The 22,272-nt window shown below is 43.9% G+C and overlaps 1 protein-coding gene across 4 annotated transcripts in view; it reads left to right on the top strand.

Moving 5' to 3' along the window:
• RANBP17 (RAN binding protein 17) overlaps positions 1-22,272 on the top strand; it is a 265,770-nt gene that overhangs the window by 18,728 nt on the left and 224,770 nt on the right. For all 4 annotated transcript variants that reach the window (XM_048500116.1, XM_048500098.1, XM_048500108.1 and 1 more), the window contains exons 5-7: positions 9,532-9,597; positions 10,319-10,423; positions 12,293-12,458. In XM_048500116.1, the coding sequence (XP_048356073.1) occupies positions 9,532-9,597; positions 10,319-10,423; positions 12,293-12,458 (337 nt within the window). The remainder of the gene's footprint in view (positions 1-9,531; positions 9,598-10,318; positions 10,424-12,292; positions 12,459-22,272) is intronic.

Raw genomic sequence — 22,272 nt, 5'->3', positions numbered from 1 at the left:
GGGGCAACATGTTTCGTATCATGCAAATTATGTAATTAAGGAGTTTTTGGAATAAGTACAAGAATAGATTGTATACCAATCTTCAAAAGGGGAGGTTCGATATAATATCTTTGCCAAATAAGCTTGAGAATAATGAACTAGGAAATGAAATACAGCTGGATTAGAAATGTGTAAAGAGACTTTCTGTTAGCGCAGTGTTACTCTGACAAAGAGCAAGATGTTGCTGTTCACTCTTTTTTCTGGGTTTTTTTTTGGCCTGACAGTTTTTTTTACCTTGCATTAGCCTTGTCTGTAGTGTTTCCATAAGGCCTTTTCCTCAGAGTTGGTCCCACAGCGCTGATAGTTTCTGCTGAAGCATGACTCAGCTAGCCTCAGATGAAGGCCGTGTTACGGTTTTCTTCACAAATTGTTTTCACGAGATCATAGACTGGAAATTTGGTCAGATTTGTGGTTCTCTTCCAAAATGAGGCGCTTTAGCTTGTGAAACCTACTTCTTCGCGGTTGATTGGAAACAGTGTTACGTGGCCCTGATTTAAAAGCAAAACGTGTCTTAGGCTCATTTTGCACATGCAGAATAATGCACTTTCAAACTGCTTTCAGTGCTCTTTGAAGCTGTGCGGAATAGCAAAAGCCACTTGCAAACAGTTGTGAAAGTGGTTTGAAAACGCATTATTTTGCGTGTGTGGAAGGGGCCATACTGTGGATTGCTATGCACACAAAGCTCATGCATGATCCTTCACTCATGTCAGCATTATAGATGTTGTCTTTTGGTTCTCGTGGCAGAGGTGCCTCGGATTGCTGTCTTGCCATCAGTTCAAAGCAGGAGTTTAGAAAGAATTACTGTATAGAAAAGAAAAAAGTATTTTGTTTGTCAGATCGTGCAAGAAGTGGGAATTAAAGAAAAACCATAGGAATTTTCTTTCTTTCTGGGGGAAGTGTGCTTCCATTGACTTGGTAGGAATATGGATGTATCACCAAAGCTTAGATTACCGGTAAGTAGTTTTTTGCAAGAAAGTAGTGGTCGCATGGTATTTTGTTTGGATGTAATGAATAGTGGCAGCTAAACCATCTGAGCCAAAGAGGTGTGCTGAGTTTTTCCGGGCTGCTCAGATTCCCGCCATCTACAGTACCTCACTGTTTTTGTCCTTCAGAACTGCTACTGAGTGATGTTGGAGGAATAAACTAATAATTTAGCAATTTTCAGTGCTGTAGTGCATCTTAGTAGTACATCTTATTATTATTAATAAGCAGCAGTGGCGTAGGAGGTTAAGTGCTCGTGTATCTAATCTGGAGGAACCGGGTTTGATTGCCAGCTCTGCCGCCTGAGCTATGGAGGCTTATCTGGGGAATTCAGATTAGCCTGTACACTCCCACACACGCCAGCTGGGTGACCATGGGCTAGTCACAGCTTCTCGGAACTCTCTCAGCCCCACCCACCTCACAGGGTGTTTGTTGTGCGGGGGGAAGGGCAAGGAGATTGTAAGCCCCTTTGAGTCTCCTGCAGGAGAGAAAGGGGGGATATAAATCCAAACTCTTCCAAACTCCTCCTTCTCCTCCTTAATTAATTAATTAAGTAAGTAAGTAAGTAATTAATTAATTAAGTAATTAAACAAACAAACTTGATAGACTGCTCAACCCTCAAAGGGCTCTAAGCAGTGTACAAGGCCATCTCAGCAATAAAACAACAATAGATATAAATAATATTAAAAACCCGTAAATTCCTGTAGCAGCATAAAACAAATCCAATTAAATTGCATTATATATACATACATAGATATATAAGGGATCATCTTTCCCTCGATTATCTTTCCCCCGAGGAATTCAAGGTGGCGTACATCCCTTCTCTGCTTTTTTTCTCACCATGGCCCCGTCTACACAGGCAGGATAATGCACTTTCAGTCCACTTCCACAGTTGTTTGCAAGTGGATTCTGCTATTCCGCACAGTAAAATCCAGCTGCAAAGTGACCTGAAAGTGGATTGGAAGTGCGTTATTCTGCATGTGCGGAAGGAGCCCACATCCCCATGAGATAGACTGCTCTGGGAGGTCCAAATTCACCCAAGGAGTTTCATTGGCAGGCAGGGATTTGAACTTTGGACTCCTCAATCCTCGTGGGTGTCGTGTTCCTTTGATCTCCCAATGAACAGAGTCAGTTGAAAGTGAATTTCATTTATTGATAGACGTATCAGGCAGGTTGCACTATGAAAATCTTTGTCAAGTCTGACTTTTTTCACCCTCAAAACCCCCGGTAAGAAAAGCAGCAGCCCCTCCTTCTACCCCCATTGCCAAGCAGTGGGTTCTTCATGCTGTCTCAGCCTTGCCTCCCCACCAGGGTATTCTGATAAGTCTCCAACTAACCAGCTTGGGGAGATTGTTACATCAAAGCTTGCACATTCCAGCGGTTAGCAAACCGCAAATAAGCAATATAATACAAAGCAGACAAAGACCCACTGGATGCCACAAACTCCTGTTCCCTCCTGGAGACATCACAAGACCACTGAGCTCATTAGGTCTTGGCAGAGGGCACCCTAACCCCTAAACTGGGGACCTCCAACCTTTTTGAGTCTGTGGGTGCCTTTGGAATGCTGACCCGTGGCAGTGGGCTTAACCACAAAATGGACACCACAGGAGGTGGAGCCAACCGCGGAATGTCAGGGCTAGGCACATCTGTAATAGTAACACTTCAACGTTTCAGGCATTAATTGTCTAACAGGATGCTTTTTAATTGAACATATTTTTCTAAAGCATTGTCTTGCATGCACACAGGTTGCCTTCAGTAATAGTGAAGATCCGTGTGCTGTGGTGGCAGTTATTGCCAAAGCCAGAGGCATACCGGCATAAAACCGCGGCCGGTGACAAGGCCTTATCCCCCCCCCCCCCAGTCTCCAAAGGAGGTGGGGATGTGTGTAAAAACAAGGTCTTGCCCAAGGCAGGCTCCTGGCCTGGCGCCGGCTGTTGCTGCCCCTCCCACCTCTATCGGAGGGCGCAACCCCCCACCTGTGCTGCCCCCCCCATCTCTATCAGAGGCTGCAAGCAGGCGCACACCTCCAATGGAGGTTGGGAGCCGGCCCGGCAGCAGCCAGTGCTGGGCCGAGAGCGCCCCAGGCCGGCTGCTGCCGACCCCCCACTTCTATCGGAGGGGTGTGCCTGCTCACAGCCTCTGATGGGGGGAGGGCAGCAGCCGGCCTGGGCCAGGAGACTGCTGGGTGCTCCTGGCCTGGCACCGGGTGCCTCCCCATATAACAAAATGGCATGCGCCAGGGGAAATGGGATACTTCTTGTCCCCATGGACGGTATGCCACTGACCAAAGCAACTGTAAAAAAATCTGCACAGCCAATAAGTTCGCCAAACAAAAGCCTCTTCTGACCCCAACCTTTTTCTAAAAACATTTGGCAGACAGCACATAGAGAACACGTGCTTTTCCTACACACATGCCACTTGACTTAATCCTTTTTTCCCCCAATTGTGAAATTGTCTGCTATAACATGTTGTCTGAGGTTCTGTTGTTTGCAGAAGGGAGAAAAAAATCTGATGATATGTTATAGTTACTGCACTTTAAAATCATTAGGAACGAACAGTAGAAAAAAGTCTTTCTGCTTATTAAAAACAAATACGGGAAAAATACTTTGGCTTTCTAGCAGTTATTTTTATTAATGTAATTTGATTTTACATTTATTATTTAAATGTTTGCAACGTAAGTGTTCAGTAGCTAATTCATTAATAATGGAGATTCAATCTCAAAACTTTGCCGCTTTAAGTGTCTTCTTTCACTGAATTAAATTCCTGCAGGAAAGAAGCAAAGCCATATTTCCAAGACAAGGCTGAACTGACTACTAAAACAGAAACATATTTATCCTGAGTAAATATCAGTTTTGGGTTTAGGCTTGAGGGTTTCCACCAGATTAAAAATTAACGTCTGTTTTCAAATTAGTAGATTTGTATGTCTCGGCTAGCGCTGCAATGACTGCTAGCAACTCTTGGGCGGGGGGTTGTTGGTGTCTCTGAAATAGTTTGGAGAACTGCTGCCAACCAGAGTAGGCAATACTGGGTTAGATGAACTGGTGGTCTGAATGAGCGTAAGGCTTCCATATGCAGGCGTGACCCACTCTGATCCCTTCAACTCACACGTTCTCTTTTAGGAAGGCAGGGTTGATCCAGGGTGTCCTACAGAACCACCTGCAGTCTTCCAGCAGAGATTCTATCCAGTGTATAAGCGTGTTGTCCATGGTGACTGTCGTCTATATTGCAGGTGTTGGTCCCCCCATGAACTTCCTCTAAAACTGATGCAGTGGCCTGATTCTGATTGGTACAGAAGTGTGGGGGCATAGGGATTCTTCCTGCCCTCTTCCTGACCCCAAATGGTGCTGGTGGCATGCTACTTGCTCTGCTACGTGGTTGTGGTAGGGCAAATAATGCCCTCCTAGGTACTGGTTTAGGAAGATGGCATAGGGGAGGCAGGAGCTCTTCCTCCCCACTGTTCTGACCAGAATTGTGCCCCCACAGTACTTTTAAAGACAGTTCTACATAGGGACCAGCAGCTGGCATATGGACGCCAGTCCCATGGAGAATATGTGACAAATGTTGCATTTAATTTGCCCCCCCCCCCAAAAAAAAACCCCTCTGTGGTAGATGCCCCAACAATGACAGTCATCTCTAAGGTGGTATTTCTGAAGGAGAGTGAGTTATTCTGATCTCAGGACCCAATAAAATGACCCTTCTCCTATAGGATCCATAGGATCTTTGCCACTTTGACAGGAGCAGTAGTAGTAAATTCCTTTTTAGGCAGAACCTCTATTTTGTTAAGCCTGCCAACTTGGTTTGCAATGCCAGTACCTCCACTAGGGCCTTCTTAACTAGACCAAGTTTTCCAGGTTTGTAATTGGGCAAAACATTTGGCCAAAGCAGTGGGACATGTACCAAAAATCCAAGGTTGGTTTTTCCCATCTTGCTATTTAAGTAGGACCATTACTTCACTTGTGGTAGAGATGGGAAAGAAAGCCCTCTGTGTGGCTCCCCATAAAAGAGTACAAAGTCAAGCAAGAACATTTTCTCTCACCACTTTTTAACTTCCCCAGGTCACTATGATGAACATACAGCTCATCAGAACTCATGGTAGGGATGCCAGTACTCCGGCAGGCTGTCAGGACATTCAAATTTAGTTTGTTGCCAGGGTGATTCTAATTATTTCATCATAAATAGGAAGGGACATCCTATGACACGAGAGTTCTAGAAATGCTGCGCATGGTGCCTGTTCCCAACTCGACATTTACCCAGAAACTAGACTTCTAACAGCTGCTAGAATTGGCCCTCCAGTGGAAATATCTTCTACCATATGATTAATTTTTTCCCCGCTGTTCTGAAAGGAGATAGAAAACAACCCTGGACTTCCGCTTTCTCTACTTCTGTCTGAAGAAATGAAATCTTGAATGTAAGGAACTGTTCTGCAACTGGGAGACTATATGGCACCACTAAACCTAATGGAAGACCAACCGTATGTGCCGCTCCAACCAATCCATCTCTGGTTCTCTAGTGGACAAATCAGTTCCAATCGAGTGAAACATGCTTCAGTCTCAAGGGTCTCCACAAGGCTGATTGTGTTTTGGTTTTTTTATATATATATATAATTTTTTTATTGTATCATTTGAATTTTACAGTTTATAATAATTTCCTTCTTCATTGCATTTTCAAACAATACATTTTCCCCCTTTTCTCTCCAACATATCTCTTGTTCCATCTTCCTCCATAGTTTGTCGCTTTGTCGCACAAACATCAGTAAGTTCATTCTCTGTAGCCTCTTCTCCCATATTTCTTCATTGACTCTAGCTTCTTTCATCCAGTCCACGTATATTATCCATATCTTCAAAAATTTCATTCTGTTTACATCGCTTTTTGCCACGCTCTTATTTTTGGTTAATATATCCTTAGAAAATATCCTCGAAGTGCTCACATGTTCCCAGACATGTTACCTCTAGCATGCATTTCTGAAGTGCTCCATTTTTTCTTTCCTTTCCTTTCCAGCCCAAGGCTATTGTTGCATGGGCTGCTTTAATCATTATTTTATACATATAACTATGTTGTTTATCCACCCTTCTGTCTTCCATTACACCCATGAACATTAAGTCATTATTTAAATCAATATTAATCTTCACCAGCTTCTCGATATATAACAATACAATTGTCCAAAATTTTTTCACTTCTGCACATTCTATCTACATATGGCTATAATATGCCTCTTGGTCTCCACAGTGCCAGCATTTGGAACTAAGTCCTTTTATCATATATGCTAGTGTTCTGATGGTGTTTTGGTGTGGCAATTAAGAATCAGAGGTGTCCAGATGTATCCCAGTTTGGGAGACAATGTAATCAGGTCTGTGTTGAAGGTGAGGTGGGATGGGAAACAGGTTGGACTGTGTGCAGCCATGCCTAGGCTGTGATAATTTTCCACTTTTTTATCCCATATGGTGTCTCCAACACTCCAGTGTGGTGAATTCTTCCTCCAATTTAAGTGGCTGTGCCTTGAACTGAGTGACCGTTTGTTGGAAGACCCTCAGCCAACATCATATTGTCAGAATTTTTTTTCTGTTAAAATTTCTTCTAGAGGTTCAATTTTTGCCTCACTGGTGTCTGAGGGATCACCAGAAAAAAAGGAAATATTGGAGAAATCTGGAAATCTTCCAAAAGCGGAGCTGGCATAAAGTAGCAATTCCCATTCAAAGACCACAGCCGGGGATAAAGTAGTAGTCCCCGTTCAATCACATCAAAGACCATGTTCCCTAACAAGATAGGTTATGACTCTGGGCTATTTCCTGGGAGACCCAGCTAAATCCCACCTGACTTGGTAGGTAACAAGCAGGTGCGATTGTTTTCCGCATGATTTAGCGTTCGCGCAGCACCCTTCTCATACTTTGCAGGTTTATGCGAAGATTAGGGATCAACAGCTTTTTATTCCCTGATGGATTTCCTTTCAAGCCTCAGACAGACATACTTATAAGTTAAGGCAGTGTGAATAGAGATGGGAAGTTGGACTTCCTGTAAAGTTTGTTCTCCTTCAAGCTGAATGGATATAGGAGAAGACCTTTGATCTTGGCATGTCACACGGGGGATTGCAGGCAGCACATGTGTGACAAGGAAAAATTCATGTCTATCACAAACTGAGATTTGCTTATGATGTCCAAGCTGAGCATTAGTGAGTCCTGTCAGTGGTTGGTTTTATTTTGTGTGTTCTGCTACAGCCATCAGTGATAGTATCACTTATCATGCAGTGAGAATCAAGTTTATTTTGTAAGCAATGCAATTTTCTGTTTATCAAATGCTGGGGACCACAAGGGTATTGCAGTGATTTCTTGTGGAAGTGTTGGTCGTGACTCATGCATTTGTGTCTTTTTCCTATTTTTACAAAGCTAGGCAAGTCTTATTGGATTGCACACAGAATGCTAGCTGCTAATGAATGAATCATTTTTAATTTTTTTAAAAAAGATTAGAAGTCTGGGGTGTTGTAGGGTTTCCAGGTTGTATGGCTGTGTTCCAGTAGCATTTTCCCCTGACGTTTCACCTGCATCTGTGGCTGGCATCTTCAGAGGACCAGATACAACTCGGAAACCCCACAACACCCTATTGATTCTGGCTGTGAAAGCCTTTGACAAAACATTGATTAGAAGTCTTTCTGAAATAATTTCTAAGGTACTTTTTGGTGTGCGGCTAGTTTGTGAACAGTCTCAATCAGCTTTTCATAGGCGACATATACTATTTGATTATTCCTTTAGAAAATTTAGGTCATGTCTTTTATTCCAGTCAGGGCCACTAAGGCAGCTAACAATTAAAAACAGAGCAGTATAAAAACATAATGAAACAAGTTAAAAACCAGAACTCAAACACACACCAGAGAATCATCAATTTAAAACATCGGGCAGGAAGGAGAGATTCCTGCAGAAACACTGGACGAAAGTTTTCACCTGCTGGCAGAGGCAGTGATAGAAGGGGGGGGTGATGAATATATATGGGGTGGGAGTTCCACAATCTTGGTGCCTTCACCAAAAAGGCCCTCCTTAGCGTCAGAGGCAGAGTGCTCACGGGGACATGTGGGGTCATATGTTCCCGGGCACACTCCAGCTGGTCATGTGGGGGTGACGAATTGTCCCTGCGCCCCTCCCCTCCCCTTGGCCCCGCCCCTCCAGGATGCTCCTTTGGCTAGTGGAGCCTCCACCAACCGAAGGAGCAGCCTGACTGGGCCGCCGCTGGGCACCCCTCGGCCCCACCAGGCTGTTCATTTGGCTGGTGAAGGTTCCACAGGAGCAGCCTGTTGGACGGGGCCAAAGGGCTCCCTACGGTGGCCCAGCCCGGTATATGGAGCGGGGGATGGGGGAGCCCAGCGCAGGTTTTGCCCTGGGTGCGATTCCCCCCACCACCTCTGCTTAGGGTTGCTACCCACTTAACCGCAGAAGGTGGGGGTAGTGGAAGCAGAGCCTCAGAAGGTGATCATATTGGTCAGATACGTTTGCGTGAGAGTAGATGGGCTTTTTATTTCATTTTGTTTTATTTTATTGGATTTGATATCCTGCTCTTATCGACCCAACAGCCAGGCTCAGAGCAGCTAATGCTCATTGCAGAGTGTACTGTAGTACTCTGATTTTTCTAGGAATAGAATGGATTTCCACTGGGTGTTTTATTTTGATTCTCGTTGATTCAAAAAGATTCAACTTCCCCATTCCCCACAACTTTGTCCAAAATTGTTAATTGCTGAGACTGGCTATGGATACAGAAAGTGTAGCATCTAGAATGTATGTAGAGTAGCTCTATTTTGAGTACTTACTGGCACTACTGATGTAGTTAAATAAATGTTTGTGTTTCACTTCGTATTTCTTCTAAGCTAGCTGTTACAGCCATTAGAGCAGGGGTAGGGAACCTGCGGCTCTCCAGATGTTCAGGAACTACAATTCCCATCAGCCTCTGTCAGCGCCAAGCCCGAATTGGCCATGCTGGTAAGCAGTCTAGAAAAGAATATTTTGATGGAAGCCAGCTGACCCAGTGTTTTCTCTGTACGGAGTAGCTAACTATATGTAGAAGGCTAAGCTACTTGAAGCAATACTTTTTTATCTTACATAGGGAAGAAGAAGAGTTTGGATTTATACCCCACCTTTCTATCCCGTAAGGAGACTCAAAGTGGCTTACAATCTCCTTCTCTTCCCCCACCACCCCCACCCCACAACAAACACCCTGTGAGGTGGGTGGGACTGAGAGAGCTCTGAAGAACTGTGACTAGCCCAAGGTCATCCAGTTGGCATGGGTATGGAGTGCACAAGCTAATCTGGTTTACCAGATAAGTCTCCACAGCTCAAGTGGCAGAGCGGGGAATCAAACCCGGTTCTCCAGATTAGAGTGCACCTGCTGTTAACCACTATGACACACTGGCTCTCATACATGTAGGTTGAGGGCTGAAAAGCAAATCTCTTTGATGCAAGGGAAAATAGTCCCCCCCCCCCCCCCCCCGTTTTCTCACTGGGACACAAACATTTCTGTTTATATCTGTTTTAGGGGACTGTGGATCACTGCATAATAGGTGTGATGATTCTTTCAGAACTGACTCAGGAAATGAACTTTGTAAGTACTTTTCTTTCTTAAGATTATTTTGTACTTCTGCTTGTGTGATGTCAGAGTGCCTTGTGATGCGAGGGGAAGGGCTGAGCCGTGAATCTTCTTTGCAGAAAGTCTAGCGGCTTAAGAATGCAAAGCATCTTGGTGTTGAAGAAAGTTTAGAAGTGGATAATACTGATATCTGCTGAGCGAGATGAATGGGAACAGTACTGTATTTGCTGGAACTAGCTCTAATCTGTAAAGAGGACAGATCTAATCTGTAAAGAGGACCAGACCACAGCCACGCAGCCCAGAAAGCCCACAAGAACCAGTTGAGTCCGACCGTGAAAGCCTTCGACAATACAAAGAACTTGGCCTTTATCTTTTAATTGCCTGCTATCTTTGCAGTACTCTGTATTCTGAATTCTTGTGTTCTGAATTATTACTTGCATTTGGAATTCTCTTGCTTAGTCTTGTTCCAGAGAATTTAACTTCAAAGTAATTATAGATCAGCTGAGGTGTCATGTGGATGCTACCCTGAACTCTAGATATAAGTAGAGTGAAACAGTGGTACAAATGTACGTATATAGGCTAAAAGGAATATTTAACAACTGGGAAGTAAACCCCAGGACATAAAAATACTGTTGTACTGCAATTTGTGTGTACCAGCTCACATGCTAGAAATAGGCTGTAACAAGACCAAACAAAGATCTTATTAGTTCTTCAGTAGTAATATTTTTCCCCCCAGGTTGATTATTCTAGACCTTCATCGAAGCATCGAAAAATAGCTACCTCATTCCGTGATACCATTTTAAAAGACATTTTGATGCTGGCGTGTTCTCTGCTGAAAGAGGTAGGCCCAGATGCTATCCGGTGTAACAAAAGTACCCTGAACACAGGGTACCCTGCACACATTGTGTTCAGTACCCTGAACACAGAGCTCTTTGATACTGTACTCCATAAAAACCTTGTGTGATGCTGCCATTGAGCAAGATTTCCATGCAGATAGCTAGGCTACTGTAGTACTTTTGATCAAATCTGTCCCCTTTGACCCAACGTAATGAGGGATTTACTGCTAGGAGTAAACAGGCATTTTGGCGGTGATTTTTCGAAGCTGGTGTAGTTAAATACTTAGGCAAGAAGTTGTGTTCAGTGAAGGGTACAGAGAAGGAAACTTTCCTTCCCTCCTTACATGGTTCTGCTAGGTTCATTTGCTGTCTCTACTGAAGTGAGCAGTACAGGGACTCAGCATTTGCTAGTTCTTAATAGTCTACTCTACTCAGTCTCCATCCAGTATGGCAGCAGGGGTAATTGGTTTCTGCTAGAGGTAGCTCCAAGGAGGAGACTTTTAAAGGAACCAAATTACTTTTGTCACCATTTGTTCATTGCTTTAAGGAGTCCAGAACCTTGAAGGTTACTGGTTATACCACTGAGTGTGTCCCTTCTCACTCTGAGAGAGCAGACAGCGGGGTCTCTTCCTGGCCTGGAGGAAAGCTGGGAGCAGGCCACGTGCCCATCCTTTGCTTGCCCACTCAGCGGGTTCTGATGTTGTGTTTGTGATCAGGATGGGCCACAGTGTGTGCAGCTGGCCCAAGTCTTCAAATAGCGCACAGGGACTTTGATGGGGAGGTGACACCGAAGCTCTATCTCCTTGACTACCATTTAACATAACGGGGACAGAATTCATCTGATGAATACGAGGTAGGAAAGCTGTGTTCATGTCCCAGTGTGGGCCAAGGATCTCATTGGGTGGCCGTGAAAACGTCTCAGCCAACTCACTTGCGGGATTGTTGTGATGATGTAAAAAACTGCGTGTACATTCTGAGCTCTCTCAAGGAAGGGCGAGATAGAAATATGTCAAAGAATAGAACTCCTAAATTGGTTCTTGCATACTTTTGGCAATTGCTGTGATTGTGTCAAGTGATCTGTTGCTTTTTTTGATCTGTTAGTTATGGGGATGCATTGGTGGATTATGGGTGGCTGGAAGCATTTCTGTTGTGGAGGACTGTGCTGTAAAGTGAACATGATGGTGTAAAAGAGGAGCCTGAAAAACAAATTGCCTACCCTCTTCTCTGCTGTTTTTCCTCCTGTTCCTTTGCTGCCTGTTCAGAATGAGGGCGGTAATTCTTACCCTTATTCCGAATGGGCAAACATTCAATCCTGTTTATGCCCCTCCAGTTGCTGAAATGGGGTTCTTTTTGGCAAGCAGAACGTTTTCCCCAAAATTATCCACCTTCAATTTGAATTTTGGCTCAGGGCTAATCCAGCAGGCGCCTTTAAAGATACAGCTCAATGACTGCCTGATTTGACTTTCCCGAGGATTTGCCCAGTTATTATTAATATATAACACCCTTTATATTGTTAGCTATGATGCCATTGTAAAATTAGTGATTTGTCGTACAATTAGGCTGTGACTGGCCGGCTACTTGACATGCTCACTCCCGGCTCTAACAAATTCTGTATGAATAAGCTGTTTAAAATGTGTGGCTTGAGGCTGCTGAAGGGATAAGACCAACTTTGCACGGCTCTAAACTTCATGCAAGTCAGTTAGTTCACTAGTTTCTGGTTATGCATCATTGTTTAATTAGTTTTTGCTCAGAAAGGTGGGTTTGGGACACATAATTTGTACTGTGGCCCTAGGCTTGTTTTCTGATCACTTGGAGCAGCGTGTTCAAAGCATGCGAGGTGCTACTAATGCCCTTTTGTGTTTGTTCTGACTTAGATGCTGGCCAAACCGTTAAATCTCCAAGATCAACAACAGCAAAGTCTAGCAATGCACCTTTTGAAACTTGTCCTCAATTGTCTTAACTTTGACTTCATTGGCAGTTCAGCAGATGAATCCGCGGATGATCTATGCACTGTACAGATTCCGACCAACTGGAGATCAAGTAAGAATGATCAAGGGAAATGGCCGGAAACAGCAGCTTTCAGAATCTGGGCTGGGCTCCAGAAAAGGCTGTGATTTACGAGTGGGTTGTGAGGCCAGGAGGGAGGGGGAGGGTTTGATTCCCCGCTCTGCCACTTGAGCTGTGGAGGCTTATCTGGGGAACCAGGTTAGCTTGTGCACTCCAACACATGCCAGCTGGGTGACCTTGGGCCAGTCACAGTTCTTCAGAGCTCTCTCAGCCCCACCTACCTTACAGGGTTTTGGTTGGTTGGGGCAGGGGGGGGGGAAGGGAAAGGAGCTTGTAAGCTCCTTTGAGTCTCCTTGCAGGAGAGAAAGGGGGGGTATATAAATCCAAACTCTTCTTCTAGAGCAGTGGTTCTCAACCTTCCTAATGGTGTGACCCTTTAATACAGTTCCTCATATTGTGGTGACCCCCAACGCTAACATTTATCCATTTTACAGGTGGAGAACACTGTTGCAGAGAGTCTTATGCAACCCCTGTGAAAGGGTCATTCGACCCCCAAAGGGGTCCCGACCCACAAATTGAGAACCGCTGTTCTAGAGTGAGTTGGGAGAGGAGACTTGATAGCAGATTTGCTTTGCCTTGGGAAAAAAACACATTAAATAAAGCTTGCTGGTCAGTAGCAGGCATGGTCAGCACTAAACAGAGCCAGGGTGGTCTAGTAGCATCTGGGAGATCAAGGTTTGAGTCCCCACTCATTCCATGGAAGCTTGCTGGATGACCTTGGGCCAGTCCCATCCTCTCAGCCTCACCAACCTACCTCGCAGTGTTGTTGTGATTGTAAAATGGAGGGAGGGACAGGATGCAAGTCTCTTTGGGTCCTCATTGGGGAGAAAGGTGAAGTATAAACAAATCATATAGATAAATAAATGAACCAAACCTGTAAAAGTGGAGACGTTCACGATTGGCTGATATGGGAATCTCCTGTTTTGTGTTGGGAAGAGGCAAAGTGATGTGGAGTTACTTTGCAAGTGGGCTCCACTCTGTAAAATTTGAGAAATGCTGATCGGAAGTATTATGTATTTATCTACTATGCTGGGTTTGTGATACTATGTGCTTGTAGTAGAACCAGCATCCATTTCCAGAATTTTCAAAGAGATTGTGTAAGTACAAAATATCATGCATGTGTAGCAAGATTTTGGTACAAATGGCAGAAAAGGTCGTTCTTGTGGACTGAGAAAAGTAACAGTGAGAAATAAAAAAATTGCTTCAATTAACCTCCCAGAATGGTACCGCGGCCTTGGCCTTGGATTGCATACAACTGACGATTAGACATGAAATTGACATTAAAGAATGGAGACCATGATTTTATTTCTTATGCATGAAACTTGGGTGTGGTATCCAATATAACGATTGCACAGTTGTCCCTTCCACGTTGCAATTTTTCCCATCGCGGTTTTGATATATTGCGGATTGGCATAAGAAATTAAATGGGAATTTGGGGGAGTTTTGTTGAAGCTGCAGATGACATACAAAGGTCAGCAAACGACAGAGAAAAAAGTTTAGAAACTCAGAAATGCATGAAATATATGTATAGCATTGTATAATATCAATATATTTATCTTTTAATACCATAAATATACACAATTTCTTTTAAAATGTTAATATAAAAGAAGGGAGGACCTAAACGTCTTACGTGGATTTCCAGATCGCGGGGGGCACCGCACCCGTAACCCCAGTGTTGTGGAAGGGATAACTGTGGTGGTTTTGTGCCCAGGCTAGCCTGGTCTCATCAGATTTTAGAAGCTAAGCAAGGTCGACCCTGGCAAGTATTTGGATGGGAGACTTTCAAATGAGGCAGTCAATGGCAAACCAGCTATGAATGTCTTGCCTTGAAAACCCCAACAGGGGTCGCCACAAGTCAGACGTGACTCAACAGCAAAAAAATAAATCCCCACTTTAATGTGTTTCATCATGTTTCTATCCTGCTGTTTTTCTAAGGAACTTGACGTCCTGTACTCCCTTCCTCAGTCAGTCACACACACTCGGGTTAACCTATCTTGGAGGATGTTAGTGAGCTTCATGGCAGAGGTGGGGGCTTAGATCAGGGGTGTCCAACTCTGGGGCTTCAAATGTTCATGGACTACAATTCCCATCAGCCCCTGCTGGCATGGCTGATTGGCCATGCCAGCAGGGACTGATGGGAATTGTAGTCCATGAATAACTGAAGCCCCAGAGTTGGACACCCCTGGCTTAGATATAGCTCTCATAGTCCAATCCTCTAACTACCTATCAAGCCTCAGATCTGCAGATCAATATCTGACCCTAACTTTCAAATCAGTCGCCTTTGTTGACAGACATTGATATAGCCCAAGAAGCCCGTTCTAAAGAACTGACTTCCAATACAACCTTTTATTCCCAAGTTTCCCCCCTCCCCCCTTTCACACCCCACATCAAAGGCAAAAGTAAAACAAGACAGGAATACACCTCTGAAAATGTCAGCCACGGATTCAGGTGAAATGTTAGGAACAAGATCTACTATGGCCACACAGCCCAGAAAGCCCACAACAACCAGGCAAGACAGAAATGTTTCAGTTGTAAGGTCTCAAGGCCAGCGTAAAGAGATCAGCACTTGGGTGCACTTTAGTTTGTTACAAGTTGCGATTCAAAGAAATGTAGGAAATCGAAAGTAGGATAGAACCAAGAGGTCCACTGACATCACAGAACACAGGGTCCGTTTGATGTCTGGAAGTCCCTTCCTGACACCTCCTTACTGGTTCTTTAGCCATAAGTTGATATAAAAGAACTGTCAGGAATGCAGAATTCTTGGGATTTAGAAACACTATGGTGACTAATAATTCCTGAACTGAATAATAGTACCACAGCCAGACACAGAAATCCAAACCTTTATGTTGCCCGATATCCATGGTAACTCTGTAATTCTTACATAAATGTCCATTGTCACATAAGTTGTCTTCCATTGATGTATTAGGAGTTCTGTGTTATAGGTGATGCCTTTTCTTCCTCGGAAAGAAATAAAGTGTAAACTGTTTTGTGAATTTTCCCCCAAAGAGTGCTCTGCTGTGTGCAGAACAGCTTCATAAAAATATCATCTTCTGCTTTACGCTGGTCTCAAGGCCAGCGTAAAGAGATCAGCACTTGGGTGCACTTTAGTTTGTTACAAGTTGCGATTCAAAGAAATGTGGGAAATCGAAAGTAGGATAGAACCAAGAGGTCCACTGACATCACAGAACACAGGGTCCGTTTGATGTCTGGAAGTCCCTTCCTGACACCTCCTTACTGGTTCTTTAGCCATAAGTTGATATAAAAGAACTGTCAGGAATGCAGAATTCTTGGGATTTAGAAACACTATGGTGACTAATAATTCCTGAACTGAATAATAGTACCACAGCCAGACACAGAAATCCAAACCTTTATGTTGCCCGATATCCATGGTAACTCTGTAATTCTTACATAAATGTCCATTGTCACATAAGTTGTCTTCCATTGATGTATTAGGAGTTCTGTGTTATAGGTGATGCCTTTTCTTCCTCGGAAAGAAATAAAGTGTAAACTGTTTTGTGAATTTTCCCCCAAAGAGTGCTCTGCTGTGTGCAGAACAGCTTCATAAAAATATCATCTTCTGCTTTGAAGAGACAGTAGCAAAGACTGAGGTTGTTGTTATCACTCTGCTTCTATTACTAAACTGAGGCTCTTTCATTTCCTACCACTCCTGAGAGTGAAACTGCTGGTATTGTATGTTTCACCAATTGGTCTTAGAATATTTTTTCCCAAGAGATAAAAACAGCAGGGAGAAACTCTGCAGATACAGCTGGAGACGGACAGTTCAGCAAGGAAAAAAATAGTTTGTTGTTGTATTCCAGCAATTTGTATTAAGATTTCATGTACAATTTGCAGACCGAACAGAGAGTTTTAAGAGCTAAAAGTTGCCTGTCTCTGGTTTGCACAGTTTTTGTGTGGTAAATGAAACTAACGGGAAGCAACATTGGGGTATTTGGTTCCATGTCTAAGCCTTAAATAAGGAGCCTATCTAGAGCAAGTGATTTACATTCTTAGCAGATATGAAAGTTCTCACTAGGTATGTTTCCTGTGGCCCTTTGGATACATTCACTGGTAATCACAGGGCAGATTCTACCTCTTTTCTGTGTGCTTTATGGCCTTGCTGGATCTTGCTATTATTGGATGATGGAATAGAGGGCACGCTAATCAAATTTGTAGATGACACCAAATTAAGAGGGGAAGCTAATATTCCAGAGGACAGGGTCAGAATTCAAATTGACCGGGACAGATCAGAGAACTGGGCCAAAACTGACAAAATGAATTTCAACAGACATAAACGTAAGATACTACACTTAGGCAGAAAAAATGAAATGCAAAGGTCTAGGATGTAGTACATGTGAAAGGGATATAAGTGTATAAGATATAGTATAGTACATATCTCCTTGAGCAGCTTGACAGTGTATCCAAGCAACATGACCTCATAGTTGTGGATGACTTCAGCTTTTCTGATGTGTGCTGGGAGACAAACTGCTAAGCTTCCAGATTCACACAAGGTCCTGCTCTACCTGGCCAACAATTTCCTTTTTTCAAATGGTGGACCTTGCCTGATTAAATATTAACCAAAAGGCAAGAGTTGGCAAATGGGGTGAAGGTGACCATATAGTACAAAGGAGTGTATCCTGATGTCAAGATGGCTGCTAGCTGCGGAGCTCCGGCAAAATAATTAATTTACCTTTTAACATTGGAACTGAAGTTTTTATTACCTTTACTATTCTAAAAAATTTATGAGTTTTTGGCATGGGCAGAAGCTGGAGCCGGGACTGAGAGGTATGCAGCAACTTGTAGCAGCTGGGCTTGTTTTACTTCTAGCCTTGTTTTTAACCTCCCGGGTCTGCAACAGCTGTATTTACGACCTGACAGTTGATGAACCTTTCCACTGCGGTCAGCTTAGAAGACGTTGTTGAATTACAGTTTGGCAGAGAGGGACAATGGCAGGGGCCCTTGGGACCCAGCAATTTGAGGACATCCAGGCCATTCAAGTTTCTGTATGGTGGCAACGGAGGAGACAGGGGCTCAGGAGAGACGAACCCAGCTGCAGATTAAGACCTGTTTACTACAGCAGCAGCGACAGTGGCGGCGGCGGCGGCGGCGGCAGCGGCAGCAGCAAAAGCTTCCTTCGGACCCCCTAGGTTGGCAGCAGGGGTCAGTGGCAGAGTCCCTTGACTGGCACCCTATAGAATATCTTCAAGCAGGAGCTCTCGGTAGCGACTCCTGGAGGACTGATACCAAATTATGTAGTTTGATACCAAATTATGTAGTGTGGTGAGAACCGCAAAGGATTGCGAAGAGCTCCAAGCGGACCTTGATAAATTAGGTGAGTGGGCTAAGAAATGGCAAATGCAGTTCAATGTAGCAAAATGTAAAGTGATGCACATAGGGGCAAAAAATCCAAACTTCACTTACACGCTACAGGGGTCAGTGCTATCAGTCACAGACCAGGAAAGGGATTTGGGCGTCTTAGTTGATAGTTCCACGGGAATGTCAACTCAATGCATGGCAGCTGTGAAAAAGGCAGACTCTATGCTGGGGATCATTAGGAAAGGAATTGAGACTAAAACTGCAAAGATTGTCATGCCCTTATATAAAGCCGTGGTGCGACCGCACTTGGAGGTACTAATGTTGTTGTTCAGTTCTGGTCGCCACATCTCAAAAAGGATATTGAAGAGATAGAAAAAGTGCAGAGAAGGGCAACGAGGATGATTGAGGGACTGGAGTACCTTCCTTATGAGGAGAGGCTGCAGCGTTTGGGACTCTTTAGTTTGGAGAGGAGACGTCTGAGGGGGGATATGATTGAAGTCTATAAAATTATGCATGGGGTAGAAAATGTTGACAGAGAAATTTTTCTCTCTTTCTCACAATACTAGAACCAGGGGCATTCATTGAAAATGCTGGTGGGAAGAATTAGGACTAATAAACAGAAACACTTCTTCATGCAACGTGTGATTGGTGTTTGGAATATGCTGCCACAGGAGGTGGTTATGGCCACTAACCTGGATAGCTTTAAAAGGGGCTTGGACAGATTTATGGAGGGAGGAGAAAGTGGAGTTAATGGCTACCAATCTTGATCCTCTTTGATCTGAGATTGCAAATGCCTTAACAGACCAGGTGCTTGGGAGCAACAGCCACAGATGGCCATTGCTTTTACATCCTGCATGTGAGCTCCCAAAGGCACCTGGTGGGCCACTGCGAGTAGCAGAGAGCTGAACTAGATGGACTCTGGTCTGATCCAGCTGGCTAATTCTTATGTTCTTATGTTCTTATGACATCTAGGTTTCCATATGGTGGCAACGTAGGAGGTGGGGGCGATTTACGAGTGGTGAAAGCACTCAAGATAGAGCGAGCCCGACTGCAAGTTAAGACCTGGTTACAGCAGCAGCCTCCTTTGACCCCAGAGGTGGCTTGTGAGCCGGGGTCAGTGGCAGAGTCCCTTGACTGGCACGCTATAGGAAACCTACTAAAGTCTACTGCTGAAAAAGAACGACGTGGCAGCTGCAGAACTCTTGGCTATTTGTTGTCAAGGGAGGGGTTAACCCATAAAAGTGTCCAATCAAGGGGATATAGTTTAGAGTAGTTAGTCAGATGGCAGTTTTCCCTTGGTTAATGTATATCGTTTAGAGTTAGTGGTGAATTTGTATATAGTAGGTTGACAGTGTTAGTACTAGATTTGGATTTTGTATTAGGCTTAGCTTTGCCAAAAGGTTAGGAAGGTGGGTTGGTTAGTGTTTGGTGGCTAGAGCTGGGTTATTATATTTCTTTTTTGTATCCAAGTACTATTGTTAACCTGTTAGGTGTGGAGGAAAGTAGTTTGGAGGAAGTTGTTCCACCATCTGCTTATAGGAGTGTTTCCTGAGTATTTGATTTTTGTGTTTTAGGTTTCAAATTTATAGAGTTGTTTGTATTCTATCGTATTTGAATGTTGTTTAAAATTATTATGTATTTTACTGATATGTAATTGTTTCATACATCTTGCTATTTTGTATGTTATATTGCTTGTTACTGTAATTCCTATATTTTGATTTATAGTTGTTGATGTTTGCTATTCTATATTTTTATTGCTTTTTGCTGTTGCTCTTTTTGTTCGCTGCCCTGAGCCCTTCAGGGGAGGGCGGGATATAAATTAAATATGAAATGAAATGAAAAATGAAAGATATAGTACATGTGAAAGGGATCTGAGAGTCTTAGTAGACCACAAACTGAACATGAGTCAACAGTGTGATGTGGTAGCAATTCTGGGCTGCATCATTAGTAGTATAGTGTCGGGACTGAAGGATGTAATAGTACCACTCTATTCTTCATTGGTTAAACTTTACCTGGAATACTGTGTTCCGTTCTGGGCACCACAGTTCAAGAAGGATATTGACAAGCTGGAACGGGTCCAGAGGAGGGTGACCCAAATGGTCAAAGGTCCAAATTCGGAGTCCTTATGAGAAGCAGCTTAGGGAGCTAGGTTTGTTTAGTCTGGAGAAGTCTGGTGGAGTCTCCTTTGGAGGTTTTTAAACTGAGACTGAATGGCAATCTGTCAAGGGTGCTTTGATTGCATATTCCTGTGTGTCAGGGGATTGGAGCTAGCTTCTAGAATCATAGAGTTGGAAGAGACCAGCTCCTGGTCTATGGTGTCATCTGGGTTTGCATCTGATTCCTCATCTCCTGGGGAGTGACAGACTTGGTGGGACAATTCCTGGGATTATAATGTAGTAGTGGATAAATATTAATAGAAATTGTTGAAGAAAAACAGAAAGGGTCGAAGAGGAGGTGGAGTGGTGCTGTATGTGAGGAGAGGGTTTGCTTGTCAGGAAATACTGGAGGTGGTGAGCGACAGCCCAGTGGAAAGTATCTGGGTGAGCCTAACGTAACGAAGGATAAACAATATTGTTGTTGGGGTTTGCTACAGACTATCTGCCCAGGGTGAAGAGATGGTTGCTGCCCTCCTTGAGTAGCTTGCAGTGTATCCAAGCAACATGACCTCATAATTGTGGGTGACTTCAACTTTTCTGATGTGTGCTGGGAGATAGAGTCTGCTAAGTTTCCAGAGGCACACAAGGTCCTGACCTGTCTGGCCAACAATTTCCTTGTTTCAAATGGTGGACCATACCTGATTAAATATTAACCAAAAAGGCAAGAGTTGGCAAATGGGGTGAAGGTGATGGGGACCTTTGGAAGTGATGATGCCCTCCTAGAATTCTTTTTGCCATGGAGGGGCCAAGGAAATTCATAGCAGGGCATATATTTTAGTAGGTTTTTAGTAGGACAGACTTTAATGAACTCAGACGCATGATGAGAGTAATTCCATGGGCAAGAATACTGGAAGAGAAAGGAGCAAGTGACAGGTGGAGTCTTCTAAAACCAGAGCTTTTGCAAGCTCAATCCATCGCTGTTGCAACAAAATGGACACATGATAGGGGATTCAAGAAACCAATGTGGATGAACAGACAACATGATGAGCTAAGGAAGAAAAAGGAAATGTTCTAGGAATGGAAAGAACATACCTGTAAAGAAGGGCATCTATGGGTTTCTAGGCACTGTAGGTTAACCATCAGACAGGCCAAAGTTCAGAGTGAGCTCAGACTGGCCAGGGGCACTTGTTACAAAAGAAAAGCTTCTGCAGATATGTGAGCCACAGACACAAGGTAAAGGAGGTGATAAGCCTGTTGTTGCGTGAAATCGGAGAAACTGACAGAGGACAGGGACAAGGCAGAAAGGCTCAGTGCCTGTTTTGCCTCAGGATTTTTTTTCCCTGAAGAAGAGGAGTTTGGATTTATACCCCACCTTTCTCTCATGTAAGGAGATTCAAGGTGGCTTACAAGCTCCTTTCCCTTCCTCTCCCCACAACACTTGTGAGGTAGGTGGGGCTGAGAGTGTTCCAAAGAACTGTCACTAGCCCAAGGTCACCCAGCAGGAATGTAGGACTGTAGAAACACATCTGGTTCACCAGAGAAGCCTCTGCCACTCAGGTGGAGGAGTAGGAGAATCAAACCCGGTTCTCCGGATTAGAATCCACCTGTTCTTAACCACTATCCCATGCTGGCTCTTAACCACTACACCACAGGCCCATCTAGAAATGGTAGTAGACAGGGTATAGTGTCCAGGCTGCTGGTTGACATGGACAGAGAGGTTGCTGAAAGGCATCTGGCTTCACTTAATGAGGACAAACTGCTCGACCAGATGGTGAGCACCCAAGAATGATCAAAGAACTTTGTAGAGAGCTTGCAGAGCCTTTGTCCAACATCTTCAGGACCTCTTGGAGCATGGGAGATGGGTCACAAGACAAACTGGTGGAGGCTGAATGTTATCCCAATCTTCAAAAAAAGGAGGAAAGATGGGCGAGGAAACTACAGGCCAGTCCATCTGACCTCTGTTCCAGGAAAGATATTGGAACAGATTTTAAAGGGTTAAATCTGTGATCATCTGAAGGAATGCTTGATGATCTGAGGAAGTCAGTGCATTTTTGTTCCCGTCAGGTCCTGTCAGACTGACCACGTTTTCTTCTTTGGTTGAGTGACAGGCTTGCTGGATTGTGGGGATGCAGTCAATATTTTTAACCTTTCACAGGGTTCCCCTTAATGTTCCAGGGGGAAAACTGGAGGACTGCAAATGGGACTCTAGAATAGTTAGGTGGATAAGGAACTGGTTGTACCCAAACAGTAGCTGTCAGTGGCATTTCATCTTATTGGATGGACATTAAAGTGCAGAGAAGGGCAACGAGGATGATTGAAGGATTGGAGCACCTTCCTTATGAGGAGAGGCTGCAGCGTTTGGGACTCTTTAGGTTTGG

Source organism: Sphaerodactylus townsendi, linkage group LG01 (assembly GCF_021028975.2).
Source record: "Sphaerodactylus townsendi isolate TG3544 linkage group LG01, MPM_Stown_v2.3, whole genome shotgun sequence".
NCBI lineage: Eukaryota > Metazoa > Chordata > Lepidosauria > Squamata > Sphaerodactylidae > Sphaerodactylus > Sphaerodactylus townsendi.
The sequence above is the reverse complement of the archived record's forward strand: the minus strand, read 5'-3'. Positions and strand labels throughout refer to the sequence as shown.